This window comes from Lissotriton helveticus, chromosome 2_2 (assembly GCF_964261635.1).
Source record: "Lissotriton helveticus chromosome 2_2, aLisHel1.1, whole genome shotgun sequence".
Taxonomy (NCBI): Eukaryota; Metazoa; Chordata; class Amphibia; order Caudata; family Salamandridae; genus Lissotriton; species Lissotriton helveticus.
In genome coordinates, this window is record NC_136060.1 from 350898630 (window position 1) to 350916372 (window position 17743).

Below are 17743 nucleotides of genomic sequence, written 5' to 3' on the forward strand. Positions count from 1 at the left end.
CAAACAATACAAAACGAAAGGAGGTCAATAAAATGTAAAATTTTAATAATTTAAGATTGTTAAATACATTGTATTTGTTTATCTGCTATTTATTTAAAATGTCTTACTCCTATACAGGATATTCAAATATTCCTCTTCAATTTCAGATAATTCCCAGTAGTTCGTGTCTACGTGTGTCCATCACCTGGGAACCTCTACTTTCCTTGGTTCTGAAATGCAAGTACTTTGTTGTTTGAGGAGTTTCTTCATTTCCTGTTGTGAAATATCGTTTCTGGGCTTCTCGTATTACATGATGGAGAATTTTGGACCACGTTTCAAAGAAGCAGATTGTGCTCGGGGCATGCCTATTAGGATCTAGCTGTCTTGTGTTGTAGAACAATTTTGTTTGTGATGTAATACTTCAAAGTGGCTGTGTGGAGTTTGCATTGGAGTATTAATACATAATGTTAGCCTCCGTTTTTTTAATGAAATCCACATTCTCTTAGCATTTAATTAGGAGAATCGCTACTTACTGGCCCTGCCGCCTTACCAGGGACTTCCAAGTAAATAAAAAATGCCAATTGGGTATAAGCCAATTCTACTATGTTTTAAGGAGTGGGCATGCACACTTCAGCACTGGTTAGAAATGGTCAAAGGTGCAGAGTTCTGAAGCTAACAAAAAATGGAATTCAGAAAACAAGAGGGGTGAAGGCAAAAGGTGTGGGGACAACTCTGAAGAGAGGGCCAAGTCGTACACATCATCATTCCAGCCAAAAGCTAGGAGGGACTAATTAATACCTTGATGAACTTTCCTGCTTAGGCGATAGAACATGGCCAATGGGCGTCTACTGCAATGACACTTGCAAGTTCTACGCCCCTCTGAACTTGGTTAAATTTCTCTATCCACACTCTCCAGAACCACTAAAATTACCTGGGGAAACCTTACTCCTCACCTGCGGACCCCATATGTGAAGCACCTAATCGTAACTTGCCCACAGATGCATCAGAGCAGGCAGGCAGTCCCATCATGGCCAATAAAGTAATGTGGCCCATTCCACCGCTTGGGTCAGACTTCTGCCCCCAACCCAAGGAAAACTATGCCCATGAGGGCAGCAACCAACAGCGGCCAATGACAGCTGACAGTGAAAAGGTGTCCAGAGCCAGGCCCCATGCAATTCAGGGTTCTATGACCGCTAATGTTTCTCAGAGTGGGAGGCAACTACCCTGGGTGTTAGGCAACCTTTTTTCACTCTCCTTCTCGTTAGTCCTGGGGTGGTAGCGTAAGACTGGTCACTCAGCCCAGGGGCTGTACCTTGAGGCTGAACAGGGGTCAGGAGTGAGCCTTTCCACCCTTGGCCCCTCCATCTGGGCCTCTGTACCCTGCCATGTAAAAATGTTGGGCTTTTCCGTGCAAAAAAGATGTGTTTTCCCACCTTTGCTTCAATAGGACATTTTGCTTGCACCTACTGCCCTAACAACTTAACACATTTACACCAAACATGGCATGACTGCAGAACTTCACTCATAAACTGTGGCTTTATTGGTTTGCTGTAAATCCATTTATTAGTTCATGAGATATTAGCACTGAAAAAGGTGTTTGGTGGGTTTAAAAGAGTTAATACTTTTTCTGTATCTTGTCATTCGACAAGCTACTTGTTGATTTGCTTATAACTTGGGCATTCTTTGATGTACATGCATGCAATTTGGCTGACACTTCGTATGTTGACATTACTCTTGGTATTTCACATTTGTGCAGATCCATCAAGCATGGTCCAATTAAAAATGAAGTTCAAACAAGTGTTCATTTGCTAATAGGTTTGGCACTGTGTGATTAATCAGCACAAAAATTGGCAGGCGCTAGAATGGATTAATTAGCAGAAAAATTGGCAGGCACTAGAACGGGTTGATTTCATATTGGTATGTCAAGTGTGTGCCAATTCGAGATGGCAGAGTTAAAAGGGGTTCAGGAAATGTGTGTATTTTTAACTTTGGTGTTTGATGATTCTGAATCAGAAGTGGAATACAGTTAGTAAATTACATACAGTGCTGTCATTTCATGTTTTGTGAAGACCCAGTGACTAGGTAAAAGTTACTGGGTGGTCTAAAATATTTGTAATTTTCTAATAATTTTTGTATAGTTTAATGTATAGTTCAATGCACTTAATTTGGCAGAGACTGAGACTCGTTAGCCCCCTCTTGGTATCATTTAATTTTATGCATATCCATCAAGGGGAGGGCAGTTAAAATAGTGTGAGATGGCAAAACATTGTTATCTGCTAATAACACCAGCAATGTGTGACGAATCTGCACAAAATCTGATAGAAGCTTAGATTGTTTTTCTATTGGTTTATCATGTTTTGTACCATTCCATTGGGTGAGGGGCAACGTTTAACAGGAAACAATATATTTTCATGTTCTTATACTTTAGTGATATTTGATGAAACTGCATCAAGCATGGCAGGCAGTTAGCAAGTTACAGAAAGTGTTGGTATAACAGGTTTTGTGCAGATCCAATGGGGGAGGAAGTCACAATATTTTTTATTTACTAATAACTTGGACATTGATGAATTGATATGAAATGTGGCTGCGACTTAACATTTAGTTTGGCCTACTCTGAATTTTCCCAATTTCATGTCTCTATTTGATGAATCTTCATGAAATGTGGCAGATAGCAAATTAAGTCTAGTGTTAGGCCATGCAGGGACTGCTACCAACCTCCACTGGGCACAGCCAAAGCGGATTAGATGCAGGGTTTAGCCAAAGGCTGTGTGCAGTGTATGATAAATACATGGCTGGTGAATGTGGTATGCCATAAAAACATGAAATTCTCAAAACAACACAGTTAAAGGTCAGCTATGATTGGTACAGTGAATGCAAAACTAGAAAATCCCTTGAATTTGCCAATTATTCTGTGGATCTCACAGTGCACATTATAACTCCTGCCATCGCCATGCTCAGTACACCCCTCAACCGATGGCATACAAAAAAAAGGATGTCTACAAAGAGCAAAACTTAGAGCAGTTAATGAGTTACAGTGTTCTTTGTGTGTTGCACATCACTCGTTAATTTCAGAGATTTTTAAATGTGTGTTTACGTGTTTTTTTTAACAGTGTTTTTAGTGACTATATATATATATTTCAACGTTAGGGTTGCCAGAGATAGGCATTCCTCTCATTTTTGCCCCTCAATACTTTGCACCCATTTGACAGATCTCCCTGAAACGTTCCAGAACTATTCCTTGAGGTACATTGGCGGATGATGGAAAGTTTTGAGGTATTTGGTCAAGGGGGTGCAAAGAATAAAGGGGGTTCTCGAATCAGATTTGAACCGCAATGCATTTTACATAGACTTTTAGTATTGAACTTAGCACTAAGAACGGCAGTACGGAAAATAATGAAATTTCACACGAATGTACAGTATACTAAGGTAGATGTTCCTTTTTCACATGGCAACTAAATTGGTTTAGTAGTTGTTAAGTTATAGGGCAAGTGGTGGTAGTGCTGCGGTACTACTACGGTACATAGCAATTACATCACAAAATATGATTGGTTGCTGCCAGATAATCCACAGTAGAAAGGTAGCCATTTTGAATAGGCAAGAGAGGTTTGGCTGTGTGCTGTATCTTAATACCAAAGTTAGAGAGGGAGAGGTTATAAATGTACTGCAAGTAGGCTTCAGAAAGCACGCACAAGGTAGCAGTAGTAGGGATACGCCATTTAATATGTGTATTTTTTTACAAGATTTTATGGACTACTGTGGTAGTACAGCAGTAGTTTCTAGGAAGTACTGCAGTCCAGTAAAATTATAAAAAACATATTTCACAATGTGAAATTATGATATACATAATATACGATGGCTCTTACAAGAGCCTTTGGTTGTTTGGAAAAGAAAATTAACTTAGATATGTTGAAAAAGCAAATATTTCAGGTTTGAAAGGAAGATATGGTTTTCATAGGTGGTAAAATGGACACAATCTATGCAACGCCACTCCACTGTAGGCCACTCCTGTGTATGCTATTCCACTCTGCGCAACTCCTCTCTATGCCACCCCACTCTATGCCACTATACTCTAGCCCCTCTCCACTCTACACCCACTTGCCTTACTAAAATCTTCTCTCTCTGGGTGTATGAAAACAGCGGCTTTGGACCAATTTGTTTCTGACCCCATCTCATTTCCATGTGGGGTCCCTCAGGGATCCTCACTTAGTCCGACATTTTACAATGTTTAAGTGTCATCCTTGACATCCCTGATTAGATTTTTGCTTTGAATTAACATCCTATGAGGACGATACAAAAATTACGGTATCGCTCTCCACCAGTGACACAGTCACAAGTGAAAGATTCCATTACTGCATGTTGGCCATTAGTAACTGGATGTACAGTAATTGCTTAAAACTCAACTCATGAAAGATTGAGGTTATCCTATTTGGAAATCAGCCTTCCCTTTGATCTCCATTTTGGTGGCCAGAGGAACTAGGAACTTTGCCTGTTCCTCTTAATAAAGTCAAAAACCTAGGAGTTGTTATGGACAACAAATTTACCTTTGGGTAACAGGTGAAAGCAGTTATTGTATCCTCTTTTTACATCTTGAGGATGATCAAAAGAATGATTCCATATATTCTTGCTGATGCAAAAAAAGCATTGGTTACTGCATTGGTTCTATCGAGTACTGATTACTGCAATTGCCTGTATCTTAATATGCAGCACCAATATATGAATAAATTGCAAATGCTTCAGAACACAGCAGCTAGACTGCTCGCAGGGATACTCAAATTTAAATCTGCATCGCAAGCTATCCATAATCTGCACTGGCTCTCAATAAGGCAATGTATCAAATTTAAGGCTGTGTGTTTAGCTTATAAGGCCCTGCATGACGCTAGTCCAGACTTCCTGAGACATAGTTTCAGATGGCATGAGCCAACCAGAATCCTGCGCTCCTTTGGAGAGAATAAACTCATCATCCCTAGGTTTAAATGGACCAATGGGGGGGGGAGGGGGGGCTGAAGTTTTGTGACTTGCACTGCCAAAGCATGGAACGAAACTGCACCCTACATTAGAGCCATGCCTAGTCTGTTATCCTTTAGGAAGACACTTAAAACAGGGCTTTTTCTCTATAGTGATTTTCTGAGCACAGTCGCCAGATCTAGCACCAATACACCTCAGGGCAATCGTATGCTCTAAAAATGTCTTTCCTACTTTATTACAGTGTATGCCACTCCACTTTACCCAACTCCACTGCACACCCCTCCAATGTACTTCGCTCAACAACACTTTACTCCATTGAACGACAGACTACGCCCCTCTACTCTATCACACTATACTCCACTCTATGCACTCCACTGTACAACAATGAATTCCTGTCAATGCCAGTCTATAGCATCCAAGGTTAGTGTATGGCACTGGACGACATGATTCCACTGTACAACACTCTACAATACTCCCTATATGGCACTCCACACCACTTTACTGCACTAGATTCTGTGGCACACTATTCCACTCTACTCTGCTCTTCTCTACTGCACTAAACTACTGTAATGTATACTACTCCAGTCTACGCTAGTATATGCCCTTAACACTACTCCACTCTACACAATGTACTGCACTCTAATCTACTCCATGTTACTACACTCTATGAGGATTGTGGTTGGCTCATACCACCTAAAACTATGTCTCAGGCAGCGCCGGACGACGAGGAGCACCGCCCTATGATGAAGCATGACATCCCCTAGGGGATGTGTGAGGGCTACAAAAACAGTCCTACTGACTGACCCTATTCAGTACTCTGACCTAGGCACTCTCCACCTTTTGAGAGACCATGCTTCCCTCTCTTTCCTTTTCAGGAACATTAGCCCCTTCACTGACTAGGAACATTAGCCCCTTGTTGAAATTGGAATTCTCTCTAAGAGCACGGGCTTATGGGCCTCATAATCAGGCTCCCTATACCCCCATACCTCTTCCTTGTTAGCAAGGGGTCCTTCTTGATACATTCCTCTATACAATGTACTCCACTGTACATGACTTTACGAAATGTTACGACAATGCACTCCACTGTATTCTATGAGATCCCACTCCAATGTATGACACTTTACTCGACTCTACACTATGCTACTCCAGTCTACTCTACTGCACTCCACGCTACTGTACTCCTGGAGAGGTCATTCCACTGTATGAAACTTTACTCCACTATATGCTACACCACTGAACTCTACTCCACTCCACTACACTACACTCTACTACATTCTATGAAACTACAATGTATGACACTGTCCTCCGCTGTCCTGCAAGACACTCCATATAACAGCACTTCACTCGATGGCACTGGACTCATTGATTTGAAACACATTTTTTGTAAAAATAAAAAAAAATTCAAATTCAACGAAAAAACAAAAAGGCTAAAACTTAGTTATAGTTGGAAAACGTTATGTATTCTTTATATGCAAGCAAAACTTGAATGACACAAACATTAGAAATAGTTAAGTTATAGTTATACCTTCAATTTCTATTTTATGCACCACATTTAAATTATTATAACTTTGCTTATTCTTTCTATACAAATCAAATGTTAAGTACACAAACAATTCTTAAAATTACAGTTATACCTTACATTTAAATTGTATGCACCACCTTCACATTATTATAACTAGTGCTCCTCCATACACACAGGTTTCAGCTCGTTAACCACACAACAATAACTATTCCTCTACCATGCACTGTGTTCTCAGATATTATGGGATCTGAGATGTCATAAATGTTGTTATAAATGCTATAAATTCAGATGATAAAAATGGTACAATATGAAAGGGTATAAACAGTGGGTAAAAGTGATATTTGAATGTCTACATGCTGAAACTGGCATTGGTAATGCATCGGTTTCGCCTATGTAATGAATAAAGAACTGTTTTCATCAATCATCCTCCAGGAGAAGGAACATGGGAGTGGAGAGGATGTGGCGCAGCAGCCAGGGCTGCTGACTCGAGAGCTGATGATCCCGGTTCAAGTCTCTGGGGCGCTGCGCAACATCCTGAGATTCCATGCAAATCACTTCATCTCCCTGGTTGATAAATGGTTATATAAATATGCTGCAAGATTAAAAGGCAAAACTTTATGAAAATATATTTCCACCAAAGCAGATTTTAACAGTAATTCGGCGGCGGCAAATTGATAAGAAAAGCGGACGAGGAACAAGCACTGGTAAATGCAGGAAAATCTGCTACAGCCAATAGAAATGGAGGAACGGTAAGTGGCACGCACAGCAAAGAGAGGAGGCGGAATGTAAGTCCCTTTTAAGTTTATATTAGAAACAATAGATTTCTGAAGCACAGCGCAAGCGCTATGCAGGCGAAGCCTAAAAATGGTAGTGCACCTCCATGTTTTGTGTCTACACTCCATTGAACTGTGGGGCATGTAGAGCCAGTTCTGATTTTTAAGAACAAACAGAAACAGTAAAAAGGAAGAAGAAAAATATCTTTTGCGTTTTTACAGGTCTAGATTATACAGGTCTGATGGGACGTTTGTTGTTAGTTTGTTATTTAGTGTAGAACAATCCTAATTCATTAAAACGTTATTTCCAATTATTTACAAACTAATTATTCACTTTAAATCGCAGGCCATCTTCAATTAATTATCACCCAAAGAACATAGAGGCAGATTTATGTTAACTGACGCATCCCCAGGGATGCGTCAGTTAACATGCGCCACAGTGCGCCACTGCTCCGCCACCCATGGTGCGCCGCATTTATGATGCGGCGCACCATGGTGCAAGGCAGTGAGGATGCGTGACGCATCTCTCGGCGCACGGGCGGCGCATTGCAGGAGTCATGTCGCAAGTGCGACATGACTCCTGCAATGCACAGGGGCCACCTATTCAATGTATGGTGCGTCACAAGCAGGCGTAAGGAATTGACGTATGAAAGTGACTGAGTGAAATCTCATAGATTTCACTCAGCCACTTTTAGGAGGCGTTCCTGCGCAGGAACGCCCCCCCCTGCGCAGGAACGCCTCCTTATGGCGCAGGGGTTTCCAACGTGACGCATCTCCTAGATGCGTCACGCTGTAAATAGGGTGCATTGTTTGCGCCGCCGTTGCGTCACATTACGTGACGCAATTGCTGCGCAAGGAGGCGCAAGAGCCTCATAAATCTGCCCCAGTGCCTTCTGGTAATTAAGAACATTTATACATAAGGAAATTCCTGAACCTAAATAGCCTTGACATTTATCAAATCTTTTAGTTTTAATATGTTCATGATGATTTCTAATGCTCAAATAAGGGCTTCATCTTTACTACAGACTATGGAAAATATCAAGAAGGAATGCCCCGACTCCAGCTTTACACACATACAGCCTGATTCATCATTCTCCCGTTTTGCGAGCCCCTAATAGCGATTCATAAGGAATCGCTATTAAGGACTTGCAAAACGGGATTCATGTAGGAATTGCTAAATAAATAGCGATTCCTACACATTCCTTATTTGCGAGTAGCAAATTGCTAATCGCAAATAAGGAATAACTCCCCATACATTCCTATGGGCCAAAAGGCCCATAGGAATGATTGGGGAGTATTCCTTATTTGCAATTAGCTAATCGCAAATAAGATAGCGATTTAAAGGGTGCCAGGGGTGTCCAAAGGACACCCTGTAGCACCCCTTAAATGCAAATTGAAACAGGCGTTGCGCACACACATGTCCAAAGGACATGTGTGTGTGCAACATGCAACTTAGAAAAATGCTTTTAAAAGCATTTTTCTAAGTTTTTGCTATTTACCACGAGGTTTGACCTCGCGGTAAATAGCGTGGCCGAAATTGCGAATTCGCAATTTTTAAATGGATGATGAATTGCATTTAAGGAATCTCAAATAGAGATTCCTTAAATGTAAATCCTCGCAAAATAGCGAAATCGCTATTACCGATTTTTGCATTTGGGATGATGAATCCCAAATGCAAAAATACCGCTCGCAAAGGGCCAGATTCTCAGAATCTGGCCCTTTGCGAGCCGATTTCGGCTTGATGAATCAGGCTGATAATGCGGTTGTAGTGAGCAAAGTCCGTACATGTTGGCACATATCTGTAAAACGACATTAGCACAACCGAAAATAGCACTAAAAATAAAATAAATGAATCTTATTTTTCTGTAGCACGCCCAAAATGTGTTAAATTATCCCACATGTTAGTGCTATTATGAAACAGTTTTGAGAATGTCAAAAGTTCTGAAATACTGTTTTGTTTTGTCAATTAAATTGAGACTAGGGATAGCTCATTCTTACAAACTCAAATGTTCCCCCAGCATTAGGAATACAGTAGTACTTATTTGCCCTTGAAGATTAACGCCGCCATCGCTTGGACTAACTATCAAAAACATTGACTACGCACAGGTGCTCAGCAAAAGGGTGCACTTATGACCCCCGCCCCCTCAAGTCTCCCATTTCTCACAGATATGAATTGGCCTAGGACTGAATCGTGGTCCCCTAAATGGTTGGGGGCCCTGATCAGTAGGGCCAGTACCTTCCCTCCCCCCACCCCAGTTACGCCCCCGGCTTATTTTACCTCGACTCTAATAAATTGTTACACAATACATACAAACCAACAATATACACAGGAACCTATGAGTGTATGGCTCAGGAATGAAAGAAATTGAAAACAAGAAAAAAGAAAAAAAAACAGTCTGTGTCCAAATCAGAACACCGGCCGCCCCTCCCACCATGTACCTGTTTCATCCGGCATTCTGGCAATCTGATTCAGCTCCAATCCACTAAAAAGTCTGTCACGCACATCACTGCTCCGGCAGCTGTGAGATTTTGCTCAGCAAGCGTAGCTGAAGGAGTCCATTGAAGAAGTTAGGTTGAAAATGACAGGTTACTTCGCAGGGGCAGCTTCGCCACTGGCCCAAGCCCTGCAAGCAAGGTGCCGTGTCATCTGACCCTCGCTGGGCTTGGAGATGGGCCGGCCTGCTGCCAAGTTATTACTGACGTCTCTTAAAAATAGACCGCTTCAAACACTTCTCACGTTCTCGGGGAATCCATTGGGAGCGGCCACCGAAATGCATCCCATGCGTGACTGGCCTCGGCGGTATGCTTAGCATGTCCTCTCAGACCAGGCCTCACCTCAATGACAGCTCTGTGCGACACCCCGCGAGCAGACAGGAAGGCGGGATATGCGGCTCTTCAGAATCAAATGTCCCATTGTATGCCCCACGCAGGCTTCCTCGGGCAAGGCCATGCCAATTGCACCACTGCCTGGCAATTATGCGCTGGTGCTGCACAATATTGTTGCAGTTACCAAGAAACATTTGCACCAACCGACGTTACACAGTGTTGTACTAGTAATCCACGGGGCTTAATTTGTAAAATAATAAGTGCCGGGGCCAGACGGTTTGCTCAGAAGCACGCGGTACACGCTATCGAATGTTGGGTAGCCAAATACCAGTGGAGCGTGCTCTCGACACCACCTCATGTCTCTTCCATCCATTACCAGGCATCACCCGCCTCTCTGTCTCAATCTTACATATGCCTGCTCTCGCCCCAGTTCACTTTTTCCGTCTTTCTCCCCCGCCCTCACCCTCTTATTTCCCTCTTGCTCTTGGTCAAAAACTGTGGAGGAAAAATAAGTGCTGGTCCACAAACATGAGTGCTGGTGGTCCCCACCTACTACCACCGGCTCAAATTAAGCAATGAATCATCCCAAATCTTATTTACGCGCTGGTCATTGAGAACGGCATTAAAATATATTGCTTCAATTGTGCTGAAATGCCACCTCACTTTCAAGGAGCACCTATTTAGTATCTTGTTGTTCACTGTATCTATTAATTAACTGCAATATGCGATACAGATAAATTAACACAATGATGCGGATGTGATTTAATTTTCGTGGAAGGAAAGTATTGCTCACAAAAATAAGTGTGGATCGTACCGTAAGACCAGTATTTGTTTCTATCTAATGTTCCATACGGCAGAAGGAACGCCACTGTCAGCTAAAATCACTACAAGCACTTACCTAAAATGTGATGATGGAATGATGCTTGTGTTTCATTATTGGCTTCAGCAGGGATGTTTTGGCAAGCGAAAGCACCCGGAAGCCTCAGTTCTTCCAAGACTGGAGCCAGCAGGCAGGTTTAGTGCAATATCGTAAAAAAGAAAAACAAAGCAAAACTTGTATTTAAAGGTACAGTAGTGCATGGCCGGCTGCCATAGGCTTCAGTGTGTGTCAAGCACAACACACACTTACAAAATCGGCATTTGTTACACGGGGCCTTTCTTTATGGGACCCTGATAGGGCTGCCACATAGGTTTTCTTCCCGTGTTTTTAACACCCCATATGCCATATCCCACAATGATAGTGGGGACGCGCATAACTCAAAACTGTCGATGGGTAAAAGTGAATCATGGTAGTGGGTTTCACTTTGGGGTTCTGAGAGACATAAAGTTCAAGCTTGCACTCCTTGTCTATTTGCTGTCACTACCAACCTCTCAATGAAAACAATCTTTGCTACTTAGTGCTAACCTTCTCTAATTCTATATGGTATTTTGACTTCACTACATCTTTCAATAAGAACAATAAACGTAGACTGTTGCGCGGATTGGCCCAGCGTGATAGTGATACTTGGCCCAAGTTCAAAGGAACAAGCAAACTGGCATCTCTGTGCATGGCTGACCTCCACGAATTCTACCTACAAAAAAAAGTCTAATGCCAAAGCTCTGGGGGGAGCTCAGCTTTCCATTTCAGCATAGACTGGTGATCTTGCATTGCTGGAAATGCAGCATTTGTTAAACACTCTTTCTGTATATCTTGGCCTAAATCGACACGTTTTCGTGGTTTGTAAAAAGCGATAAATAAAATGGAATGGGTCAAGGAGTGTGAGTGTTTGGGAGTTCAACTATGTTCTTCTCTGCCTTGCAATGCTAGATGAGACAAACGCAACTAAATGCTCAATAAGCAGTGCTGGGGTAAGAGGCCCCCACTCTTTGTAGGGCACTATTTCTTGTCCCCTTGGGTGATCATAAAGTTACTTCAATTTTGAATTACTGAGAGATTGTGTACTTTGGTAAACAAAAAATAAAGTCTGCACAAGTTGAATGTAATGAGCAACTGAAGATCTGCACATTGGCTGTGATTAGACAGGTAGTCCAGAGACCTCTGGGGTATCAAAAGTGGATGAGGCGGCAGTGAATTTCTCTAGCTGCACTTTGATGCTCTTCATCAATGCATGCCTTTTTGGGGCAGGCACCATGCAGGGCAGTGAAGGGATTACTGTACCTCCTTCCTCTCATACACTTTGGATTACTCTCAATTGCTCGGTATCTACAGGGCAATTTTACTGCATTGTACATTCAGGCAATAGGCACAAAAGGGTTTGAGGTTGAATATCAAAATGCTAGCAAATCTAAGGTGGGGATGATATCGGAAGCGGCGTTAATCACCCCCCCCCCCTTTCTTCAGTAGCAGAGCATTCAGATTTTAAACCTTTGTTTCATGGTGTCTCCCTGATCCTCCGTCTGGCTGACCCTTGATATGTCGTCTGTTCCATGTGGTTCCATCCCCTTCACCGTGTTTGCTTGATGTCTCCTTATGTAGGTATGAGGAACGGGGTCCGATGCCAGGAACATCGCAAAGCTGAGGTCAGCCACCACCAGAACACCTCTGAACAAGTCACCAACTTGAAGAACGTAGCGCTGCATGACCTGGAAGCACAAGAAAGCACAGAACCAAGGAGACTCTGAAGGCAGCGGGGCACACGACAGGGGAGAACCACCCTCCCCAGGACACACTGGGGCCGAGAGCCGCACTACCGTCACGCCCCCGACCAGGTGCACATTAACTCTCGCGTCTCCGCGAGAGACGCTCACAGAAAGCACAGAACCAAGGAGACTCTGAAGGCAGCGGGGCACACTACAGGGGAGAACCACGCTACCCAGGACACACTGGGGCCGAGAGCCGCACTACCGCGACGCCCCCGACCAGGTGCTCATTACCTCTCGCGTCTCCCGCTCTGCGGGAGACGCTCGCAGAAAGCACAGAATCAAGGAGACTCTGAAGGCAGCAGGGCACACGACAGGGAAGAACCACGCTCCCCAGGACACACCGGGGCCGAGAGCCGTACTACCGCCAAGCCCCCGACCAGGTGCTCATTACCTCTCGCGTCTCCCGCTCCGCGGTAGACACTCGCAGAAAGCACAGAACCAAGGAGACTCTGAAGGCAGTGGGGCACACTACAGGGGAGAACCACGCTACCCAGGACACACCGGGGCCGAGAGCCGCACTACCGCCACGCCCCCGACCACAACTGGGTTATTTAACTAGCCATTCGTCATAGTCCCACGGGACGCGCACGGCCGCGCGCCGGGAGAAGCCCAGGCCAAGGGCGGGCCCGTTTTATCCTGTTCGAGCCCGGCAGAGGACGGGACGGGGCCACCCCCATAACATCCGTGGAATCAAGGTCAGTGCTCTATTATATTACAATGCATCGCAGTCTTTAGTGACGATTTATCTAAAGAAGTTTCAGCCCCATAATTTCTGATATGGCTCCCAATAATGAGGCCAAGGGAGGGAAGTCCAACACGGGTGGCTCTCTCGTGGGCACTCTGGACCCTTTTATCACCAGGGCTTCATCTGTCCTCTCGCGCGAAATCGAATTGACCGAAAAAAGACTGTCACTAAACCCAGCCTTTGATAAGCGCTCATCCCTGGGCCCCCTATTGCATGCAATCTCTCCAAACCGACAACCCGTGACTGGTGCTAGTGAGGTGGGAAGTCCAGATCACCAGGGCAGAGAAAACCTGGAATCCTCACGGGAAGGCATGAATACTGGTCCGGTCAGCACAAGTGCCCTTGACCCTAATGACGAAGATCCTGGCCCTTCGAATACGAGACCAAAAACGAGATCTCTACAGAAATCCAAAATTGAGTCCACGAAGGTGGTAGTAGAGTCGGACATGAATAGGAAGCGGGGTGGTGCTTCTCTAACAAATAAAAAGGCGAAACTTAAAAAACTTAAAAAAGGGAATGACACGAGTGAGGGTGCAAGGACAAGTCCCCCAAATAACCCAGTAACAACTCCACAGGCTACCCAGATGGCCACTACTCCTATGGACTTTAGAGATGTCGATCCGGCAGACTTGGGAACTGCATTTTGGGCGAAACTGGAACTTATTTGCACTAGGACTTGTCTCCCCATATATGACAGACTAGCCCAGATTGAAAAGAGACTTTTGCATTTAGAGTCGCTTTCTGATTCTGCCCAGGTGCGGGTGGACCCGCAAGTCATTGGGGGGGATGACCTCCGTGATGGGGACCATCAACTTGGAAACAGTGAAGCCAACCCCAGCAATTTGCCCAATAGTGATAACACTTCAACTGCACTGCTGTTGGTGGAAAATCAATGTCCGCCCATTAATCCTGTTCCTTTACCACTAAGAGAAAGATCTGAAGATAACAATATTGTAGCACCTAAAAGCAGGGCACTTGGGGGGGTTAGCGGGGCACCTGGATGAGCAACTCCAAATCTGTAGAAATGTTGTTGAGGAGAAGCCTGTAAAACCCCTACCCCGCATTGATCTCCCCCCAGCCTCTCTACCATATGTGGTGGTGCTTGCTGGGGTTCCAGCGTTAGACAAGGGGAAAAGTGAAACATACCCTGATCTTAAGAATAAATGTATACAGTGGCTAAATTTTAATAGGCCTCTTCCCCCACAGGTTTCTGGTGAAATATTGTTCGCAAGGGGGTTGACTGGGTAGGGGCAAGGCCAAAAACCATTGCAGGAAACTGTCTAATTATTAACTTTAGGAACATCTATGCAGTGGATTATATCTGCAGTGAGGCCCCAGTAGGGCCTAAAACACAAATCCTACCCCTACATCTGTCTAATTTTTATCCTGCTCCTCAGTGGAGCTTTGAGCAAATCAGAGGTGGGCAGCTAAGGGGGGCTCGGACCTTACCACCACACAGAGATCTAGGAGGGGCAAATAATTGGAAGGGCGTACAACCAATTACCCCCTTGCTCTCACTGTTTCCCCAGAACAATAGGTTCAGCTCCCTAGACTTAGTGAACTGACACCTGGAGGATAAATCCCCCCCACGGCCAACGGCTAGTGAACCAGGCCCACTGGTAGTGAGTACTGGGAGCAATGCTGACGCGAACCGCCCCTGTGCTCCTATTATAATCCAACAGGAGGGTGTGGGGGGAAAAGGGCCTATAGGAGCAAATGTGGGGCTGAGTACGGGGAGGGAGTACTCGGATGTAGTCCTTGAAACCCAATTACCAAAGATGCAGGAGGGTGTATTTGGCTCTGTTGCCGAGCCGTTAACCGGCGAAGCGATAGAATGAATGCAGGTGATTAAGAGGCAGGTGTGCTCTAGCGGGGCAGCGGTTGGCGATCATGCCCCAATGGAAGTTTCAGGCTCATCTAGCCCTGGGATTAAGGACAGCAATATTAAAGTCCTGTCCTGGAATTTGGCAGGGCTGAGAAATAAACTATCTATTCCTGAGTGGGGCCTTTTTATAGAAAATCATGACATCTGCCTGGTGCAGGAGACATGAGCGCTGGAGGAGACTGCGTGGGCTGGCTTTGCCACCTTTGATATCCCGGCCACAACCAGGGGTAGGGGGAGACCCTCGCGTGGCCTGTCGATCTGGGTGGGTGTGCACTTAGGTGCCAAGGCAGCCCATATCCCTACCAACTCACCCGATGTCCAATGTGTCCTTCTGACCCTCCCCAATTCTACTCAGATTGCCCTGCTTAATATTGACTCCAGGCCTTCGCAGGGCCTGGCAGGAATCTGCTACCATCGTTACATTGGGGCAGTTTATCCTTTCTCTTGACCCTGCGATTGCCCTACTAGTTGGGGGAGATTTTAACTGCCAGTTCGAACCCCTTGCCAGCTTAGGTCGGGCGAACTGGAGGACCAGCACTGGCGCATCCCCGAGCCGCGGATAGCCCCTGTCAGATCCTGGACCTACCCTGGTTCTCCAGATTAAATCATTTTCCTTTACAGCGTCTTTGCGGGCTTGTAATGGGAGGGTGGATCCAGACAGACCAGGCCTATCTACTTTCAATAGATTAGGGCAAAACTCCAACATCGACTACATAATGGTTGAAGCCAGACATTGGGACAGGGTTTTGGAGTTCAAGGTCCACACGCGGAGTGATAGCGACCACTACGCTCTGGTTCTGACATTGAAACCCGGGAGTTTCGGTCTGTCTAGCCCGGCCCCTAAGCCTAATTCTGTTCAACCGCCTTTTCTGCTATCAAATAATCGGCGGTGAATTAAGTGGTCAAAATTCCAGGACTTACCGACCAAACTGGCAGGAATATATCAGCTGGTATTACCGCAGCTGATAGAAATGGGGGAGGCGGGAGAAAAGGCCCTTGACCGAGAGGCTCAGATCAGGACCATAGAAATTCACAGGTAGCTGATTACAAAACTATCAGACGTGTTCTACCCCTGTGGAAGAACGAAGGCTACCTCAGCCAAAACTCACCCCTGGTATGACGCATCCTAACGGAAAGTGAAAAAAGACCTGCTAGTCGCAATAAAAGACAAGAACAGAGCTAGTATAAAGCAGTGTCGATTTAGGTATAAGCTGGTTATTAACAGGGAAAAGAAGAACTAGGAGGTGAACAGGTGGGAAGAATTAAGATTAGCACTCCTGAATAAAGACTCCAAATCGTTTTGGGCCATTGTTAGTACGTGGAACCAGGGGGGTGGGCCACCTACCTTGGCGAATATAGCACCCGTAGTTTGGGAAGCCCATTTTGGAGCCTTATATGCTAACCCCGCCATAGAGTCATCCTTGTCCTCTACCCTCGGACCCCCCCATGAGTATAGATTGGAGGGGCCGTTGGTTCCTGTGGCCGGGGATGAGGAGGAGGTTTGCCCGCTCTCTACCCCAGGACCCCCACATGAGCATCAATTGGTGGAGCCCTTGGGTCCTGAGCGGGGCGAGGAGATAGTGGCTCCTCTCTGTGAGCGTCGTTCGGGTGGGCACGTAGACATCTCGCTTGTGGAGGTTGAGACCACAATAACTAAACTTCTACCCAATAAGGCACCCGGCTTGGATAAGCTTCCTGGGGATTTATTTCGAGCTCAACTCAAAATTTGGGCCCCGTATCTGGCTGTTTTATTTAATGCGATACTCAAAGGGAATGACCCGCCAGATACCTGGCTTGGAGCAGAGATTGTCCCTATACACAAAAAAGGCTGTCCGTTAACCCCGTCTAACTACAGGCCTATCAGCTTGATAGATACCATTCAAAAGCTGATGGGCAGGATCATCTTAGATAGAATTCAGGGGTGGATAGAGGAAAACGGGATTCTGTCTATATTCCAAGCTGGGTTCAGGACAGGCATCTCCACACTAGATCAAATTTTTAGGCTGCAGGTACTATTTTGGAAATCGGTGTGTGTGGAGGATGGCAGTCTCTACCTAATTTTTGTGGACCTGCGGGCCGCATTCGATCGAGTACCAAGGGAAAAACTGTGGGATGTATTGCTAGCTATGGGTTTACCCATTTACTTGCTGGATATTTTGACGAGACTCCATATGAACAACTATGCTCAAGTTAGGTGTGGGAGGCACGGGGAACTGTCAGGCCGCTTCCCTATCAACAAAGGGGTACGCCAGGGATGTGTCCTGGCTCCAACTCTGTTTTGCCTCTATATACATGGGCTAGTTGATCATCTGCAGAGAGTAAAAGATAATGACGCCCCAAGGCTGGTGACTGGGGGGGGGTGCCTGCCTTGATGTTTGCAGATGACACTTTGTTGTTATCTGAAA

General features: G+C 45.0%; 1 protein-coding gene across 1 annotated transcript in view; it reads right to left on the minus strand.

The window, feature by feature from the left end:
• ABLIM2 (actin binding LIM protein family member 2) overlaps positions 1 to 9886 on the minus strand; it is a 797090-nt gene extending 787204 nt beyond the window's left edge. The window contains exon 1 of the mRNA XM_078678529.1: positions 9679 to 9886. Within this exon, the coding sequence (XP_078534655.1) occupies positions 9679 to 9694 (16 nt within the window). The 5' untranslated portion in view covers positions 9695 to 9886. The remainder of the gene's footprint in view (positions 1 to 9678) is intronic.
• Positions 9887 to 17743: the final 7857 nt, after the last annotated feature.